Source organism: Montipora foliosa, chromosome 8 (assembly GCF_036669935.1).
Source record: "Montipora foliosa isolate CH-2021 chromosome 8, ASM3666993v2, whole genome shotgun sequence".
NCBI lineage: Eukaryota > Metazoa > Cnidaria > Anthozoa > Scleractinia > Acroporidae > Montipora > Montipora foliosa.
This window is the reverse complement of record NC_090876.1, coordinates 17543669-17558377: the sequence shown is the minus strand read 5'-3', so window position 1 is coordinate 17558377 and position 14709 is coordinate 17543669. Positions and strand designations below refer to the sequence as shown.

At 40.0% G+C, this 14709-nt stretch overlaps 3 protein-coding genes across 3 annotated transcripts in view; 1 reads left to right on the top strand and 2 right to left on the bottom strand.

The window, feature by feature from the left end:
• LOC137967535 (neuropeptide SIFamide receptor-like) overlaps positions 1–14259 on the top strand; it is a 29077-nt gene extending 14818 nt beyond the window's left edge. Inside the window, exons 2-3 of the mRNA XM_068814041.1 lie at positions 6581–6646; positions 11694–14259. Of these exons, the coding sequence (XP_068670142.1) occupies positions 6581–6646; positions 11694–12724 (1097 nt within the window). The 3' untranslated portion in view covers positions 12725–14259. The remainder of the gene's footprint in view (positions 1–6580; positions 6647–11693) is intronic.
• LOC137968034 (neuropeptide SIFamide receptor-like) overlaps positions 1–14709 on the bottom strand; it is a 270910-nt gene that overhangs the window by 42351 nt on the left and 213850 nt on the right. The window lies entirely within an intron of this gene.
• Positions 9101–10916, bottom strand: LOC137967453 (uncharacterized). Its single transcript, XM_068813975.1, has one exon. The coding sequence runs from the start codon at positions 10914–10916 to the stop codon at positions 9453–9455; it is 1464 nt and encodes a 487-aa protein (XP_068670076.1). The 3' UTR covers positions 9101–9452.

Genomic DNA, 14709 nt, shown 5'->3' with positions numbered 1-14709 from the left:
ATGGAGACCATACAGAGTGGCACACCCTTTGAACTGGTGTCATTGGACTTTGTACACCTTGAAAAAAGCAAAGGGGGATACTAGTATATCCTGGTTACAGTTGATCATTTTACAAGATTTGCCCAAGCGTATGCGACCACCAACAAGTCTGCACGAACAGCAGCGGACAAATTGTATAATGACTTTATATTACGTTTCGGGTTTCCGGCAAGAATCCTGCATGATCAAGGTGGTGAATTTGAAAATCAGTTGTTACATCGGCTGGAGGAATGCTGTAGTATGGTCCGATCTCGAACAACGCCTTATCATCCCCAAGGAAACGGAAAGACAGAACGCCTGAACCAAACACTGCTATCCATGCTAAGAACTTTGCCTGAGCACCAGAAGTCCAAGTGGAAGGACAGCCTCCAAAAGGTGGTTCATGCTTACAATTGCACTCGCCATGAAGCGACAGGATATTCGCCGTTTTTCCTATTATTTGGCCGATCCCCAAGACTCCCAATTGATGTCATATTTGGTACCAAACCCACTGCTTACTCAAGTTACCCAGCTTATGTTAAGGAGTGGCAAGAGGCAATAAAAGAAGCATACGGAATAGCCACTAGGAAATCTCGGTTATCTGGACTCAGAGGCAAGAAACAATGTGACCGGAGAGTTCACAGTGCAGTACTCCAGCCAGACGACCGAGTCCTTGTACGAAACGTAAGTGAGAGAGGCGGCCCTGGGAAGCTGAGGTCCTACTGGGAAGACGCCATCCACCAGGTAGTGAAACGGAAAGGTGAAGAGAGTCCAGTTTATGAAATTATGCCTGAATCTGGTGGAGGGCGACACCACGTGATTCACCGTAACCTTCTACTGCCATGCAATGATCTTCCTTTTGAAGCAAGGCCCGGTGACACCCGCAAAAGATCAAAACGGAAGTTGCCAACTGCCCAGCCACATTTGTCGTCACCAGGGGCCTCCAATGTCGGAGACAGTTCTGAAGAAGAATCCGCAGGGATGTTAACCTTCACTCCTGTAGAGCCAGAAAGCGCGTTGTCAGACAGTACCTGTTCAGCCAAGGAGCCTTCAGCCAACCAGGCATGCGCTGATTAGGAGGCGGCCTCCAGTAACTATCTACCAACCTGACGTGCAGACACAAGCACCGACAGATCCAGTCCTTGAACCATCTGTAGTAGAGCAGTCAGAAGTCAGACCAGGAGAAGGGAGACCGATAAGGGAGCGCAGACCACCTACCTTACTAACTTGTGACAGCTTTCGAACTCCGAGCTATTACCAACCACCGGCACTGTGTTTAATTAGCGACAATGCGGGAGCGGCAGCAGTACCTGTACCACTGGCACCAGGACCCCTTGGAGGAATTCCTAATGTGTGCATGAACTCTGTTTGGCCAGTTACTTATCCTACACCATGCGGATACGTTAGCTCATATCCTTTCTAAAGTGATCAGAAAAATCCTAACACGAACTTTGTGAAATTTTTTTTTCTGTGATTAAGTGGACTTAAAAAAAAGAAAAAGGACAGAACACAAGTTGCACTTGTTACTTTACAACATCACACTTAGTAGTTTGCTAGTGGAAGTCGTTGAACCTTAACAGTATTCCAAACTGTATGTGTATACAAGTCTTAAGTGGTTGTACTCGTGGCTTTGTGGTTAAGGCCGGATCACTCCTTTCCACTTGACCTCAGGAATGAAAAGAGGAGACTTGTGTATTGATAACCGCAGACGCCAGTCTTAGATAACTGTCTAATGTCGAGGACGACCCTTTTTTTTTCATAAGGGGGAGTGTGTAGGGCCTATACAGTTAGGTTAAGGAATACGGTGTTAACCCCTCTCCCCCAAGCAACAAAACTGTAGCAAGGAATCATGGGAATAATAAAGACACGAGGTTCTTGTTGTCCGCCATTTTAGAATGTGTGTGTGTTTTTAGTGCTAGTCCGAATTCATGCTTCCGTCCGCTCAGTGTGCAACACACCCAGTCACCCTTTACGTGTAACGGATGTGGTTCCTTATCTTCCCCATGAAATATATATTGAAGACACAGTAGTCGTCTTCCGAAAACTTTAAAGTCCCGCAAAAATTGACGTCTCATTTTGTTTTCGTTTGTCACGGGTGTAGGTATGAATTTTAGTCCTTTAAATAGCAAGCTGACTTGCCTATCAGTTAAAACCGAGTTTGAGGGGTTTTTATGTATCTTTTATTAGTTTCGCTCTCTTTGGCAGTCGGCCTTTTTGCAAGAGTGGTTCAGGATCTTCGTATCTGAAAGGAAAGGAAAGGAACTTTATTTAAGTGTCTAATCTTCTAGCGCTGTAGAGCACTAGTTATCAGGGACACTGTAAATTGAAATTAACAAGTTAACGCAAATCAAATCAAATTTTGGTTTTTGAGGAGAGGGGAAAACCGGCGAAGTACCTGTCGGTGCAGAGTATAAGAACCAACAAACTCAACCCACGTAGATGACGCCAAGTCCGGGCCACATTGGTGGGAGGCGAGTGCTCTCACCACAGCGCCATCCCATCGCCCAATGTTCTTTGGTTGATCTCAGATCTCTAGGCGGTTTAAGTGGGTTTACGTTGTTGTTGTTTACAATGCTCAGACAAGCGTATTCAAAATACCTCCTTTAATATCATACAAGAGGAGAAAATCATTCAAGGAAATTAATTATAGGTTTCATAATTAGCTGTATCACATTATGTCCAAATTTGCGGTGGATTTTACAATCTGCAACTTGCCGGATGTTAGGTTGACGGATTTTCAAGTCGATGTCGGATTCTCACAACTTTGTTGTCGGGTTTTCCCTTTTTTTTTTGTCAGGTTTTCAGCAACTCGGATGGCACCTGCAAGCTTCTGTAGATTATCACAGTTATCATTAGGTTACAAAGAACGAGACGAAATATGTCAAGTATAGAGAACTCAATGTCTGCTGAAAAAGAAAACAGAATTATGGAAAAAGTAACAACAGTAAGTTTAAAAAAAAAGTCAGTCTTTCCAAATTGCGAATATTGTGTTAAGAACACATAGACCCATAGTAAACCAAAAAAGCATACAAAAGTTGCACAGAGACACCACCACCCTATAGCAGTCTTCTTTTATTCTTAATAAATAAGGAAATAGAATCCTAAAGAAATATTACTTGAACGGCAAAAGCCAAAAAAGGGAATTTCCCTAAAACCTATTTTATCTTGAAAACACTTTAAAAGATCGGCTTTCCAAAACAAGTGGTTGGCAGTTTCAAGCACTGGAGAGTACCGTGTCACCTTTGAGAATCCTAAAGAAATCTTACTTGAACGACAAAAGCCAAAAAGCAGTTACTCAATTACTCAATTACTATGGGTCCATGAAATAAGCGTTCTTTAACACAATATTTGCAATTTGGAAAGACTGACTTTGAATATAAGTAATTGAGTGTTTCTACATAGAAGTTTCTACACGAGTCAGATGAAACTTTAAAATTAACACCGGAGTCAGTTTAGTTCACCATTTGAGATATTTTGTTCCGTTCGTGGTAAAATGCCTTTTGAGAAGATGCTTTTTGCGTTTGCCTTTCAAGGTAAGATTTCTTAAGGATTTTATATCCTAATTTTTTTAGATAAAATCATAATAATAGAAGCCGTGACTCCTTGATAATAGGGTGATGTGTCTGTGCGACCTCTGTACAGTTTTAGGGTTTTTGAGTCTAAAAACTTAAGTGTTCTTTTACACAATATTCGCAATTTCAATGATTTGGAAAGGCTAACTTTGTTTTAAACTTACTGTTCATTACTTTTTATTCTGTTCCTTAGTTTTTTCAGCGCAGGTTTGTAAAAATACGTACTTTCCTTTAACTTAACATCTTAGACATTTAGTTACCTACACTTAGTTATCGACATTTAGTCATATCCGGGTACTCCGGTTTTCCCCTCTCCTCAAAAACCAACATTTAACTTGATTTGAGTTAATTCATATTTCAGTTTACAGTGTCCCCAATTAGTGCTCCAGCGCTAGAACGACTATAGACATTTAAATAAAGTTCCTTTCTTTCCTTCTGACATATTTCGTCCCGTTCTTTGTATCAACAGTAACTCTGATAATCTCTATCTATGACGTATTTCAATTTATTTTTTTCTGAAGCATCTTAGCGGGCCGGAATCCTAAATCCTTGAATATGATTGGCTATTCGCGCGCCCGCAGCCGGTCCAGCTTTTTACGATACGGACCACGGTCCGAAATCTGTTCCGTACTGAAACTGTCGCGGCTAAATGAAAATGTTTTCACTACGGCGCGACGAACCGTTGGATTTTACCTCTTAAATTGCAAATCTTTGCTTACTAACCGTTGCAAAGAGAAGGAAAAACATCAGAAATGGAGTGAAAGGCCTGGTTATTCTTCAAAAAGGCGAGTATTCACATGATTTTGCTGACAACACTTTGCTGTTTTCGACTCGTTGGTTTTCTTGAACTGTTGACATGCCGTTGAACATAAAACAATTTACACTGCAGAGCAGTTTTTCTAACTCGGTTTTTCGGTTGACATCTGTTGTTTTCTTTGGAGTTCCATTTTCTAATCTCGTTTTATATTGCTTCATTTAAGAATATACGGATTCCTAGCTAAAATAGGCAAACAAACACGTCGCGAAGTTGTGGTTTTTCGCGTTGTTGTTTTTCCTGAAATGTTGACATGCTGTTCAACTAAAACGACTTACTGCAGAGAACTCAAATAATAAGATATGAGAATTCAAATAATAAGATAGGAGGGCAGAGACAGATGTTTGAGTATTTTTCACGAAAAATTTTCCTCCTGTTTTAAGAACTTTCGTTTCATTTTCAACAAGACAAAGAATTTTAATACGTAGAACATTATTCTCCTGCTTGTACATCATTGTTTAGTTTTTTTAGCTTGTTTCTCTGTGCTTGCTATGAAATATAACAATTTGTTTTTTATATTTATTGCACCAAGAGCTATTTGAAGTTCTGTTTTGTCGTTAATCTATCATTTTTCTGTGCGCTTTGCGAACGGAGCGCTTTTTTCAGTTATACGTTAATTTCAACTGTGACAGTGCGATGTAGAGCGCGTAGAAAACCTTTATTTTTCCAGTTTGCCTGGGTTCATTTTCAGAAAGAAAAACAGCAGAAGAAATAAATATGTTATTCACCGGCTTAGGTCGGTCCGTATAGGGAAAAACTGTGCCCTCGGCCTTAAGTACGTCCCTCGGCCTGCGGCCTCGGGCCGTACTGAAGACCTCGGGTACAGTTTTTTCCTATACGGACCTCCCAGCCCGTGAATAGCATATAGATATTCCCACTGTTCAAATGTACGAAACGTTTCATGTATTCTATGTTATTCAGTTTTGAATATAAGTAATTATGCGTTTCTACATAGACGTTTCTACACGAGATAAAACTTCAAAATTAACGTCGGAGACATTAATTTAACCATTTGAGATGTTTTGTGCCGTTCGTTTGTAAAATAGGTTTTAGGGAAATTCCCTTTTTGGCTTTTGCCGTTCTAGTAAGATTTCTTTAGGATTCTATTTCCTTATTTGTTTACAATAAAAGAAGACTGCTATAGGGTGGTGGTGTCTCTTTGCAACTTTTGTATGGTTTTTTGGTTTACTATGGGTCTACAAACTAAGTGTTCTTAACACAATATTCGCACTTTGGAAAGACTGACTTTTTTATAAAATTACTGTTGTTACTTTTTCCATAATTCTGGTTTTTTTTTTCAGCAGACATTGAGTTCTCTATACTTGACATATTTCGTCTCTTTCTTTGTAACCTAATGACAACTGTGATAATCTATGGAAGCTTGCAGGTGCCATCCGAGTTGCTGAAAACCTGACAAAAAACTTGTGAAAAGCCGACATCCGAGTTGTGAAAATTGTGAGAATCCGACATCCGACTTGAAAATCCGTCAACCTAACATTCGCCGGCAAGTTGCAGATTGTAAAATCCACTGCAAATTTGGACATAGTGAAATTTGAAAAAAAGTGACAGACCTGCGCGGTCTCCCTTTTAATTTGTGAGTTTGTGAATACAGCTAATTATGAAACCTTCAATTAATTTCCTTGAATGATTATCTCCTCTTGTATGATATTAAACGAGGTATTTTGAATACGTTTGTCGGAGCATTGTAAACAACAACAACGTAAACCCACTTAAATCGCCTAGAGATCTGAGATGAACCAAAGAACATTGGGCGATGGGATGGCGCTGTGGTGAGAGCACCACCTCACGTTTCTACTTCACCAGCCTCTAAACATTACGGAAAATCCGAATATTTTGTACACATTGGAACGGAATCCAAACCGAATCCAGATCTCTAACAACAGAATTTACAAATCGTGCTCGCTGCTTTTGCTTACATTTGGTTAAACCGAGCTGAGGACCAACCTAAGTGGATACTACCATAGCAAAGTAGCTATATAGGCAAAACATCGACACCTTCGACACCTCTCTGGGCGAACTGAAAGGAACATTCACATAGAAGGACATATGCACTTGTATACATGTTATTTTTGTATCACGTTAGTTATAAGTTTCCCTTAACTTAATCTCACCGCTATAAGAGTTGTACTCAAGTTCATCCTTATTGTCTCAACAGATAAGTCCAGATTCCTTGAGGCTAAAAATAAAATGAACGGTCCCAACAACGGCACAGAAACAAACGGTAAGCAAATCAAAACGGCTTTGTTGTTTTCGATGTTTACCGAGTTGGCTTATTGTTGTTGATGGCTTATTTAGTCCAATAGTTTAATTCACGAAGTGCCACTTTACCTTCAACAGGATCATATGGGGCGCCGTACTAGTCAATATTGTTTACTTATTTCTACGGTCTCCTGGACCTTTTATGTGATCAAGTTAACTTTTTATGTGGTCTCTTTGAAATTTTATGCGGTCAACCTGACTTTTTGTATGGTCAACTTGTCACTTTTTATATGGCTAACCTTTGACTTTTTATATGGTCAACCAGACTTTTTATATGGTCAACTGTTGACTTTTTACTTGGTCAACTGTTGACTTTTTATTTGGTCAACTGTTGATTTTTTATTTGGTCAACTATAAAACGCATCGCACGCCTGACGGGGCTTTCAGCGAAATCAATTAGTGACAGCGGTACGGTGATCTTTGACCAAGTATGAGTCGAGACACAGCGAGAGAAAGAAACGAATATGGATTGTTTTTATTCTTCGACAATCTCAAGCTATTGCTTTCTACAATAACAACGTTTGAAGAAGCCGATAGGTCGCAAAGCTTGTCATTAGAGGATATTGATCGGGCTATTGGTAGATTGATGGCTGCTGTAGACACCATTCAGTTGCTGATTTCCGAGATTGAAAGCAATCGTGATTTTGCTGAGGTGTTACGAATCCTAAATGTAACTCTGACTAATGTAAGGAACTTGGGTGATCTACTACAACTACATAGACACGGTGCTCCAGATTTAACTAGGGAAACTGCATATAGTAGCCCAACCATTTCCACATGCAATGGTCCAGGACGCCCACGTTACGTTATCGAGGAAGAACAAATACGTTTTTTGAGAGAACTGCATTTCCCGTGGAAAAAAATAGCCGATTTACTTGGAGTGAGTGAGAGTACTCTAAGGAGGAGAAGAATGATGTATGGCATGACTGGGGACGAGGACTTAAGCTGGACTCAGATTTCAGATACTGATTTAGAAAAAATAGTACAAGAAATCCAAACCTTAACTCCCAATATTGGGCAGGCAAGACTGTTGGGTGCTCTCAGGAGTAGAGGATTAAATATCCAACGATGGCGAGTGAGGAATTGTCTCCGCACACTTGATCCCATTGGCACAGCCTTGAGGTGGCGACCAGCAATTTACAGAAGAAAATACAGTGTTCCAACTCCAAATGCTTTGTGGCACATTGACAGCAATCACAAACTTATCAGATGGCGACTCATAACCCATCTATGCGTTGATGGGTATTCCCGCCTTATAATTTACGCGCACTGCTGTAATGACAATACAGCTGACACAGTGTTGGAGCAGTTTGTCAAGGGAGTTAACAGCTACGGATCACCATCTAGGGTGCGAAGCGACTACGGTATGGAAAATTTTAAAGTGGCACAATTCATGTTAGAACAGAGAGGTGTTGGCAGGGGAAGCATCATAACTGGCAGTTCCGTACACAACTGCCGCGTCGAGAGAGCACACAGAGATGTCTATTCTGGCGTACTTTGTTTCTTTGCAAGAACATTTGCCCACTTGGAGGAGGAGGGCTTCTTGATCCTCTTAATGAACTGCATTTATTTGCATTACATTACACATACATCCCCAGAATTAACAAGTGCTTAGAAGAGTTCAAAAACCAATGGCAAAGCCATCCCTTATCCTCTGAAGGAAATCGTTCTCCACTACAGTTATATACATCTGTTATGCTTGAGAATGAACAGTCTAGTTATGCTGGAGTGGCGAGTGTATTTGATACCGATATCGCACATAAATATGGATTTGATCCATCAGGACCATTCCCTGCGGAGGAGGAAGACTACCAGGTGGTAGTTCCAAGGATCAGTGCTCACATTTCTTCTCAACAGATGGCAGATTTGGAAAGTCGATGCAATACTTTGCAAGACGAAGACAGAAGTGGAGAAATCACTTATTTGCATTGTTTAAACATATTAGTGTCTATGATTTGACAAATAATCTTTATTTTGCGAGTCATCGTAAGGTACTAGAAACATTAGATTGACGACATTTCTGATTTCCTTGACTGTATGCTACTATGAAGACATATAAGAGACCAAAGGCGTCAGCTGAAAACATCAAACATTGATTTTATTGAACAAGATCTCTTTTAACCTAACTCTTAATTTCAACAACAATAACAAAGTTGTAAGATATAACGATTATTCAAAATTATTCAAAGACAGCAGAGCCTTACAACCGTTACCTCATCATAAAATCCTTTATAATGCACTTCTTGCAATTTTATTCAAGGTGGCTGACATCGATTTATATCACATTCCAGCAAGTTTACGTGACGGATTAATAAAACCATTCTTCAGCAGTTGACACAATAAAAAATGGAATCATAAATGTGCCTAAACATTGGTGATATTGAGAACATTTTCATAAATTGTTTACCTGTGTTAAGGCATGTTCTTGATACCATTTTTGTTGTATCAATCGATTAATACAACAAGCTTGTAGAAAGTGATAAAAACTGTGCCATCCAACCTATTTCTGTAAGTTCCACTACTGGACAAGCACATTCTCCTCAAAGTTCGTGACACATTTCTTTTAATACTAATTGGGAGAAATATCTGGAACATCTGATCTTTGGTGATCAATTTCCCTATACTGATGACCTGCATGTTGCATTATTAAAGACATGTAATTTTGAGGAGAAATTTTCCTTTAAATGAAACCTCAACTATTACCAGACTTAACAAAGTGACAGAAGATTGGGTGGTTAAACAAATGTAAATGAGAGCATAATTTGTCTTTAAGCTATGGTCATTTCCCAATTATCTGCATTTAAAACAGCCATGAACTCTTCTCTGAACTCACAGAAACTTGAATAGGTGCTTGGTAGTTCTAACGTGTAGCTACATGTGTGAGCAACTGGCCGTCTTTGAAACCCTTCATTGTTTGTGAAAGAAATTGTCAGCGTATCAGTAACAAGAACATCTGATGCTGTAGTAAATCTCAAAAAAGTGGCAAGTTTGGACTCGTCAAGACCTCTTATAAATCTCTTTAAGTGAGCTAAGGTCTCCCCCTCAGCAGCTGTAAGGGGTGTTGCTTTAAGGAGGGAAATAACTTTGACATTAGTTGGCAGTATGGAGGAATACAGTTCATGCAAAGAAAACATATCAGGAAAATATAACTTAAGGTGGGAAACAATAGGCCCCCAGCAATCAGCTACATATTGAGGCTTCTGAATTATTTCCTTGTGGGCAAGTTCTCTGATTACTTCCACTAGGTTGTCTTGTGTAACTCTTCGTTTACAATCAAAAGCTGACAAAAAGTCAAGTAATTCTGCATTGTCACCCTGAATGCTATCAGACAAACAGCCCTCCATTACACTAGCCTCAGATTTAGAGACATAGTGCTTGAAGGAGTCTTGCAACATCATGGAGGTTACACTTCCCTCCCCAAAAAGGCAACCAGTGAAAAAAGCTTTGCTTATCTTAAGGGGAAAATATTGGCAATCAGTACATCCCTTAACAAGTATCCTTCCGACTGCCTCCCACTTTTTTCTGTCAAAATCATGCCTGATGTAGGGAACCCTCTCACACTCTCCCAACATGTGTGACTCATAACAATCTTTCCAAAACAAAGAAAAGACTTCCCTTAGGACCCCATTACCCTGTCCAGCCTCTTCAATACCATGCTGATTTATAATGATGGCATTTAAACTAAATTTCAATATTGAGGGATCTAGAAAGATCTCAATCATATCTTCTCTAATGAGGGACCTGTGTACTCTTATTATTTTCGTTGGCACTTCATCCCTGCATGTTGAAGAAGTTGGTACGACATTACTAATAACTACATCACAATTATTGTGAGTGGACTGGTCACTCCATAGGTCAATAAATGGAGGCACTTCTACAGGCAATTCTACAGGCACTGAAAACAGTGGATCTGCCTGATCTAGAGGCTGAGGCTGACTAATTGGCTGCTGAAGGGGTGAAGACATTGTTACCACAGGGTTGTTTGAGAGGTCATCAGAGAGTTGACTAAAGGTTGGACTCATCAGTTGCTCATCCTCTTCATCTTTATCCTCATCTTCAAGGGGATCTATACATCTGATGTATACACTCCCTTGCCCTGAGAGCTTTATTATCCTTTCGCCATCCATCCTTACCCCCTTTCTGCATTGGAGGTTGCCAATTGCTTCAAGCGCCTGAGTCGCTATAGCACAGGCGGACGTGATTTGGTCCACGCTCTCGTTACTGTCAGCCATATTTGTTGCGAGCCTCGCGCGCAGTGCATTAGTTGACCAAATAAAAAGTCCATATAAAAAGTCAACAGTTGACCAAATAAAAAATCAACAGTTGACCAAATAAAAAGTCAACAGTTGACCAAATAAAAAGTCAACAGTTGACCAAGTAAAAAGTCAACAGTTGACCATATAAAAAGTCTGGTTGACCATATAAAAAGTCAAAGGTTAGCCATATAAAAAGTCACAAGTTGACCATACAAAAAGTCAGGTTGACCGCATAAAATTTCAAAGAGACCACATAAAAAGTTAACTTGATCACATAAAAAGTCCAGGAGACCATAGAAATAAGTAAACAATATTGACTAGTACGGCGCCCCATAGGATCACCTCCCTTTTATTTCGTTTTCCCCGTAAGACTATTTGGAGGCAGAACCATGGATTCCTTTATTCCAACCCCCACCCCCCCCCCCCCCCCGCTTTTTACCACCTCAGTCCTTTGAGCACATTATATCTCACCATATCCCCCATCTGGCAACTAATTTCCATCCATAGCGTTAAAAGAAGAACAAAGGTAAGACATTAAATCATAAAGAGATTTATCGGTATTGGATTTTCTGGGGTCGAACGTAACCATCCGATCATAAGTTCCAATGCCCTGACAACTAGCGCTGACTGGCCACTTATCTCGATATCGTACGAGGGCCTCGAAGCCATGCATGTATCACATGACACCTTGCTTCACGGTCACTTGTGTTCTTTTCATTATTATTATTATTATTATTATTATTCCTTTTGTAGGAACAATTGACTCCAGTTCCACGCGACAAGTTCCTGGTTATTTATCATCGAACGCCCAGATTGGCTTGACATCAGCATATGCAGTTACCTTCTTGATAGCCTTTTTTGGCAATTCCTTTGGCTTGTTTGTAGTGTTGAAAAAATCTTCTAGACGTGTAACGAACCTCTTTATAGCAAATATGGCTATTGCCGATCTATTACTGACCATAACAGTTATGCCATACCAAGTCGCACATCTTTACAAAGGAACTCTTTGGTTTGGAGGAATATTGGGAATCGTTACTTGCAAAATGCTTTTCTACGCTATTCCTGTTTCTATAGCAGCTTCAGTGTTAACAATATTGTTCATTTCCGTTGAGAGATTTTATGCCGTATTCTTTCCTCTTCGAGAAGCAATTTTCCAACGACCAAAGATCCTATCAACGATGATATGGGTTCTATCGTTTGCATTAATGTTCCCTTACGCGTTTCTTTTTAATGTGACATTTGTTCCGGTCACAAATGGTTACTATTGCGACATTGCGCTCAGTAAAGATCTCTCAGAGAATGAAGTTTATCGCGTATTCAAAATCCTTCACATATCAATTTTCGTAGTAGTGTACGCCTTGCCACTCTTCATAACTATCGTTATATACACATTGATATGCCGTAAACTGGTTCATCGTAAAATTCCAGGCAACATGACCGATAGCAACCGTGCCGTGGTTGAGAAGTCCAGGCGCAAGGTCGTGCGACTGTTGGTTGTTATATGCGTTGTTTTCGCGCTGTGCTGGTTTCCAACTTATATCAATCATTTTTGCATGTTTGTGCGGCCTGATCAAAAGCACAAACTATCACCTGTTGTCATCTTGGTATTTTTTTGGATAGGTCATGCAAACAGCGCTATTAATCCATGTCTGTATATACTTCTGAACGATGGTTATCGTAAGGCCCTTTTTGCGCTTTTAAGAAACTTATGCGGACGGGGAACAAACGAAGTTGCTACGATAAACCCGCCAGCGCTGATCAAACTGGATGCGAAAACACCATAAACATATCTCTGAAGCTCTTGAAAGTACAGGACAAGGAACACGGCCCAACCCTTTTTTTGTTTCTTAGGTGGAGACTTTTGAGGGCCGTCACGTCTTATTCGGGAATGCGTGACAAATAAAAGTAACTGTCTTCACCCCAAAAAGGAGTTGCTCGCAATCGAGCTGCACCAGTCGCGCAAACCAAAGATAAGTACCAATGCAAATGCAGCTCGGACATATGTCTTTACGGCACTTAACTTTGTACTTTGCACATGCACAGACATACCTCTTACTAAGCCTGTTCGTGGTCCGTACTGTAAGTTATGTAAGTTATGGCCCGCGCTTAAATCAACGGGAAAAACGAGGATCCGTAACTTACAGTACGTACCGAGAAAACGAGCTTAGTAAGATATTTATTTTATCTCTGAGGTAATCAGAAGTGCGGGAAAGGAAACTAGTTGAAGTCAAGCGGGAGGTTCAAGCGCCACAACGATTGCGCGTCAAAATTCTGAAACGACTAAATCTTCTTGGCTTTTTGAAATAGTTGCTTGCACGATTTAAACAGTTTTACAAGATTACGTGACATAAATGACATGAAAAACTTGCTAGAGAATGTTTTATCAAAATTTCACATTAATTTTAAGAGGTCCGTAAAGCAGCCGTACTGTAGAATAAGGTCCGCTAAATCAGCCAATCACAGCGCGCGTACTATCCCAAAGATATAATAAAATCTTGTTACTTACACAGAATTTCTTTTTATCAGGAAATTCTAAAATAAAATTACTCAGATTTGCCTGAAAAGAGCAACCCTAAACATGGTTGCTTTTATGGTCACGTACTTTAGCACACAAATATGCAATACTCCTCTTTTGCAGCGCCACGAACCAAGAGAAAATGAGGGGACAGAGAGGGAGGCTCAGGGCGTTAGCCAGGATATGTCATGTCTACGAAAGTTATTTTCAGACGAGCGGAAGTCTGTCTTCCGATACGTCCGCACACAGTCTTGCCTCGCTCTCAGGTTCTTAGTAAAAAGAGAAAATGGCGGCGCACGTGAAAGGGTGACGATATTCATATCCATTCAAACATCAGATCGAGGTTGGCCTGCATGCGGACGCCTCGGAAGACAGACTTCCGCTAGTAAAAAGATTTCCGCTCGTCTAAAAATAACTTTCGTGGACATGACATATCCCAAGGGCTGGACCGGGATCCTCCCTCTCTGTCCCCTCATTTTCTCTTGCACGAACTAATTATTCGCTTAACTAGTAATAGCTATCGATAAGTGGCAACGAAACAGTCAATATAATACGTAGTTTGCAGATTTGTATCAGAGTTTAAAATACCCAACAGTAGTTGTAATTTTTTTATTCGAAAATACTGCAGCTCAACTTATCTAGTTAACAATAATACAATAATAGAAATTGCACACTTTGTATCTCCAACAACATTGTAGATGTCGACGTGTTTTGCAATAATATGGAAAGTACTGCTGTAATTTTTGAACGGCTGTAATTTTATCAGGAATATACAATAATTCAGTTGAATAAAATCAGCGCCATGTAAAAAATCGCCAAAGCATTTTCAGACTTTTCAGTGTGAAACATATAATGGGGAATCAAACTCTCGCACACGAAAGTTGTTTCACTTGTAGTACTTTATTTTGCAAGATACAGCCAAGAATTATAAATCAGATTGATCGTTGAATTGTGTACTTTGCAGACAACATTTTTCCTTTGAAAATTAAATTAAATTGTTTACAACTCAATCGTTACAAAACGACTGAACAAACTGCTCTACTCGCGGGCCGAGGGCTGAAATTGACAAAAGCAGCCGATAAGAAGTCATACGCCGGTTTAGTTTTGAGCTCGTTCACTCAATATGGAACACGCCGGTTCGAAAATAAATATTAAAGAACACTCAAAGCAAGTGTACGCAACACAATGGTCAGGGAAATGGGAAAAAAATGTGTTTTCACTCACCTCCGAACACAAAATCATCAATAGTAGCGC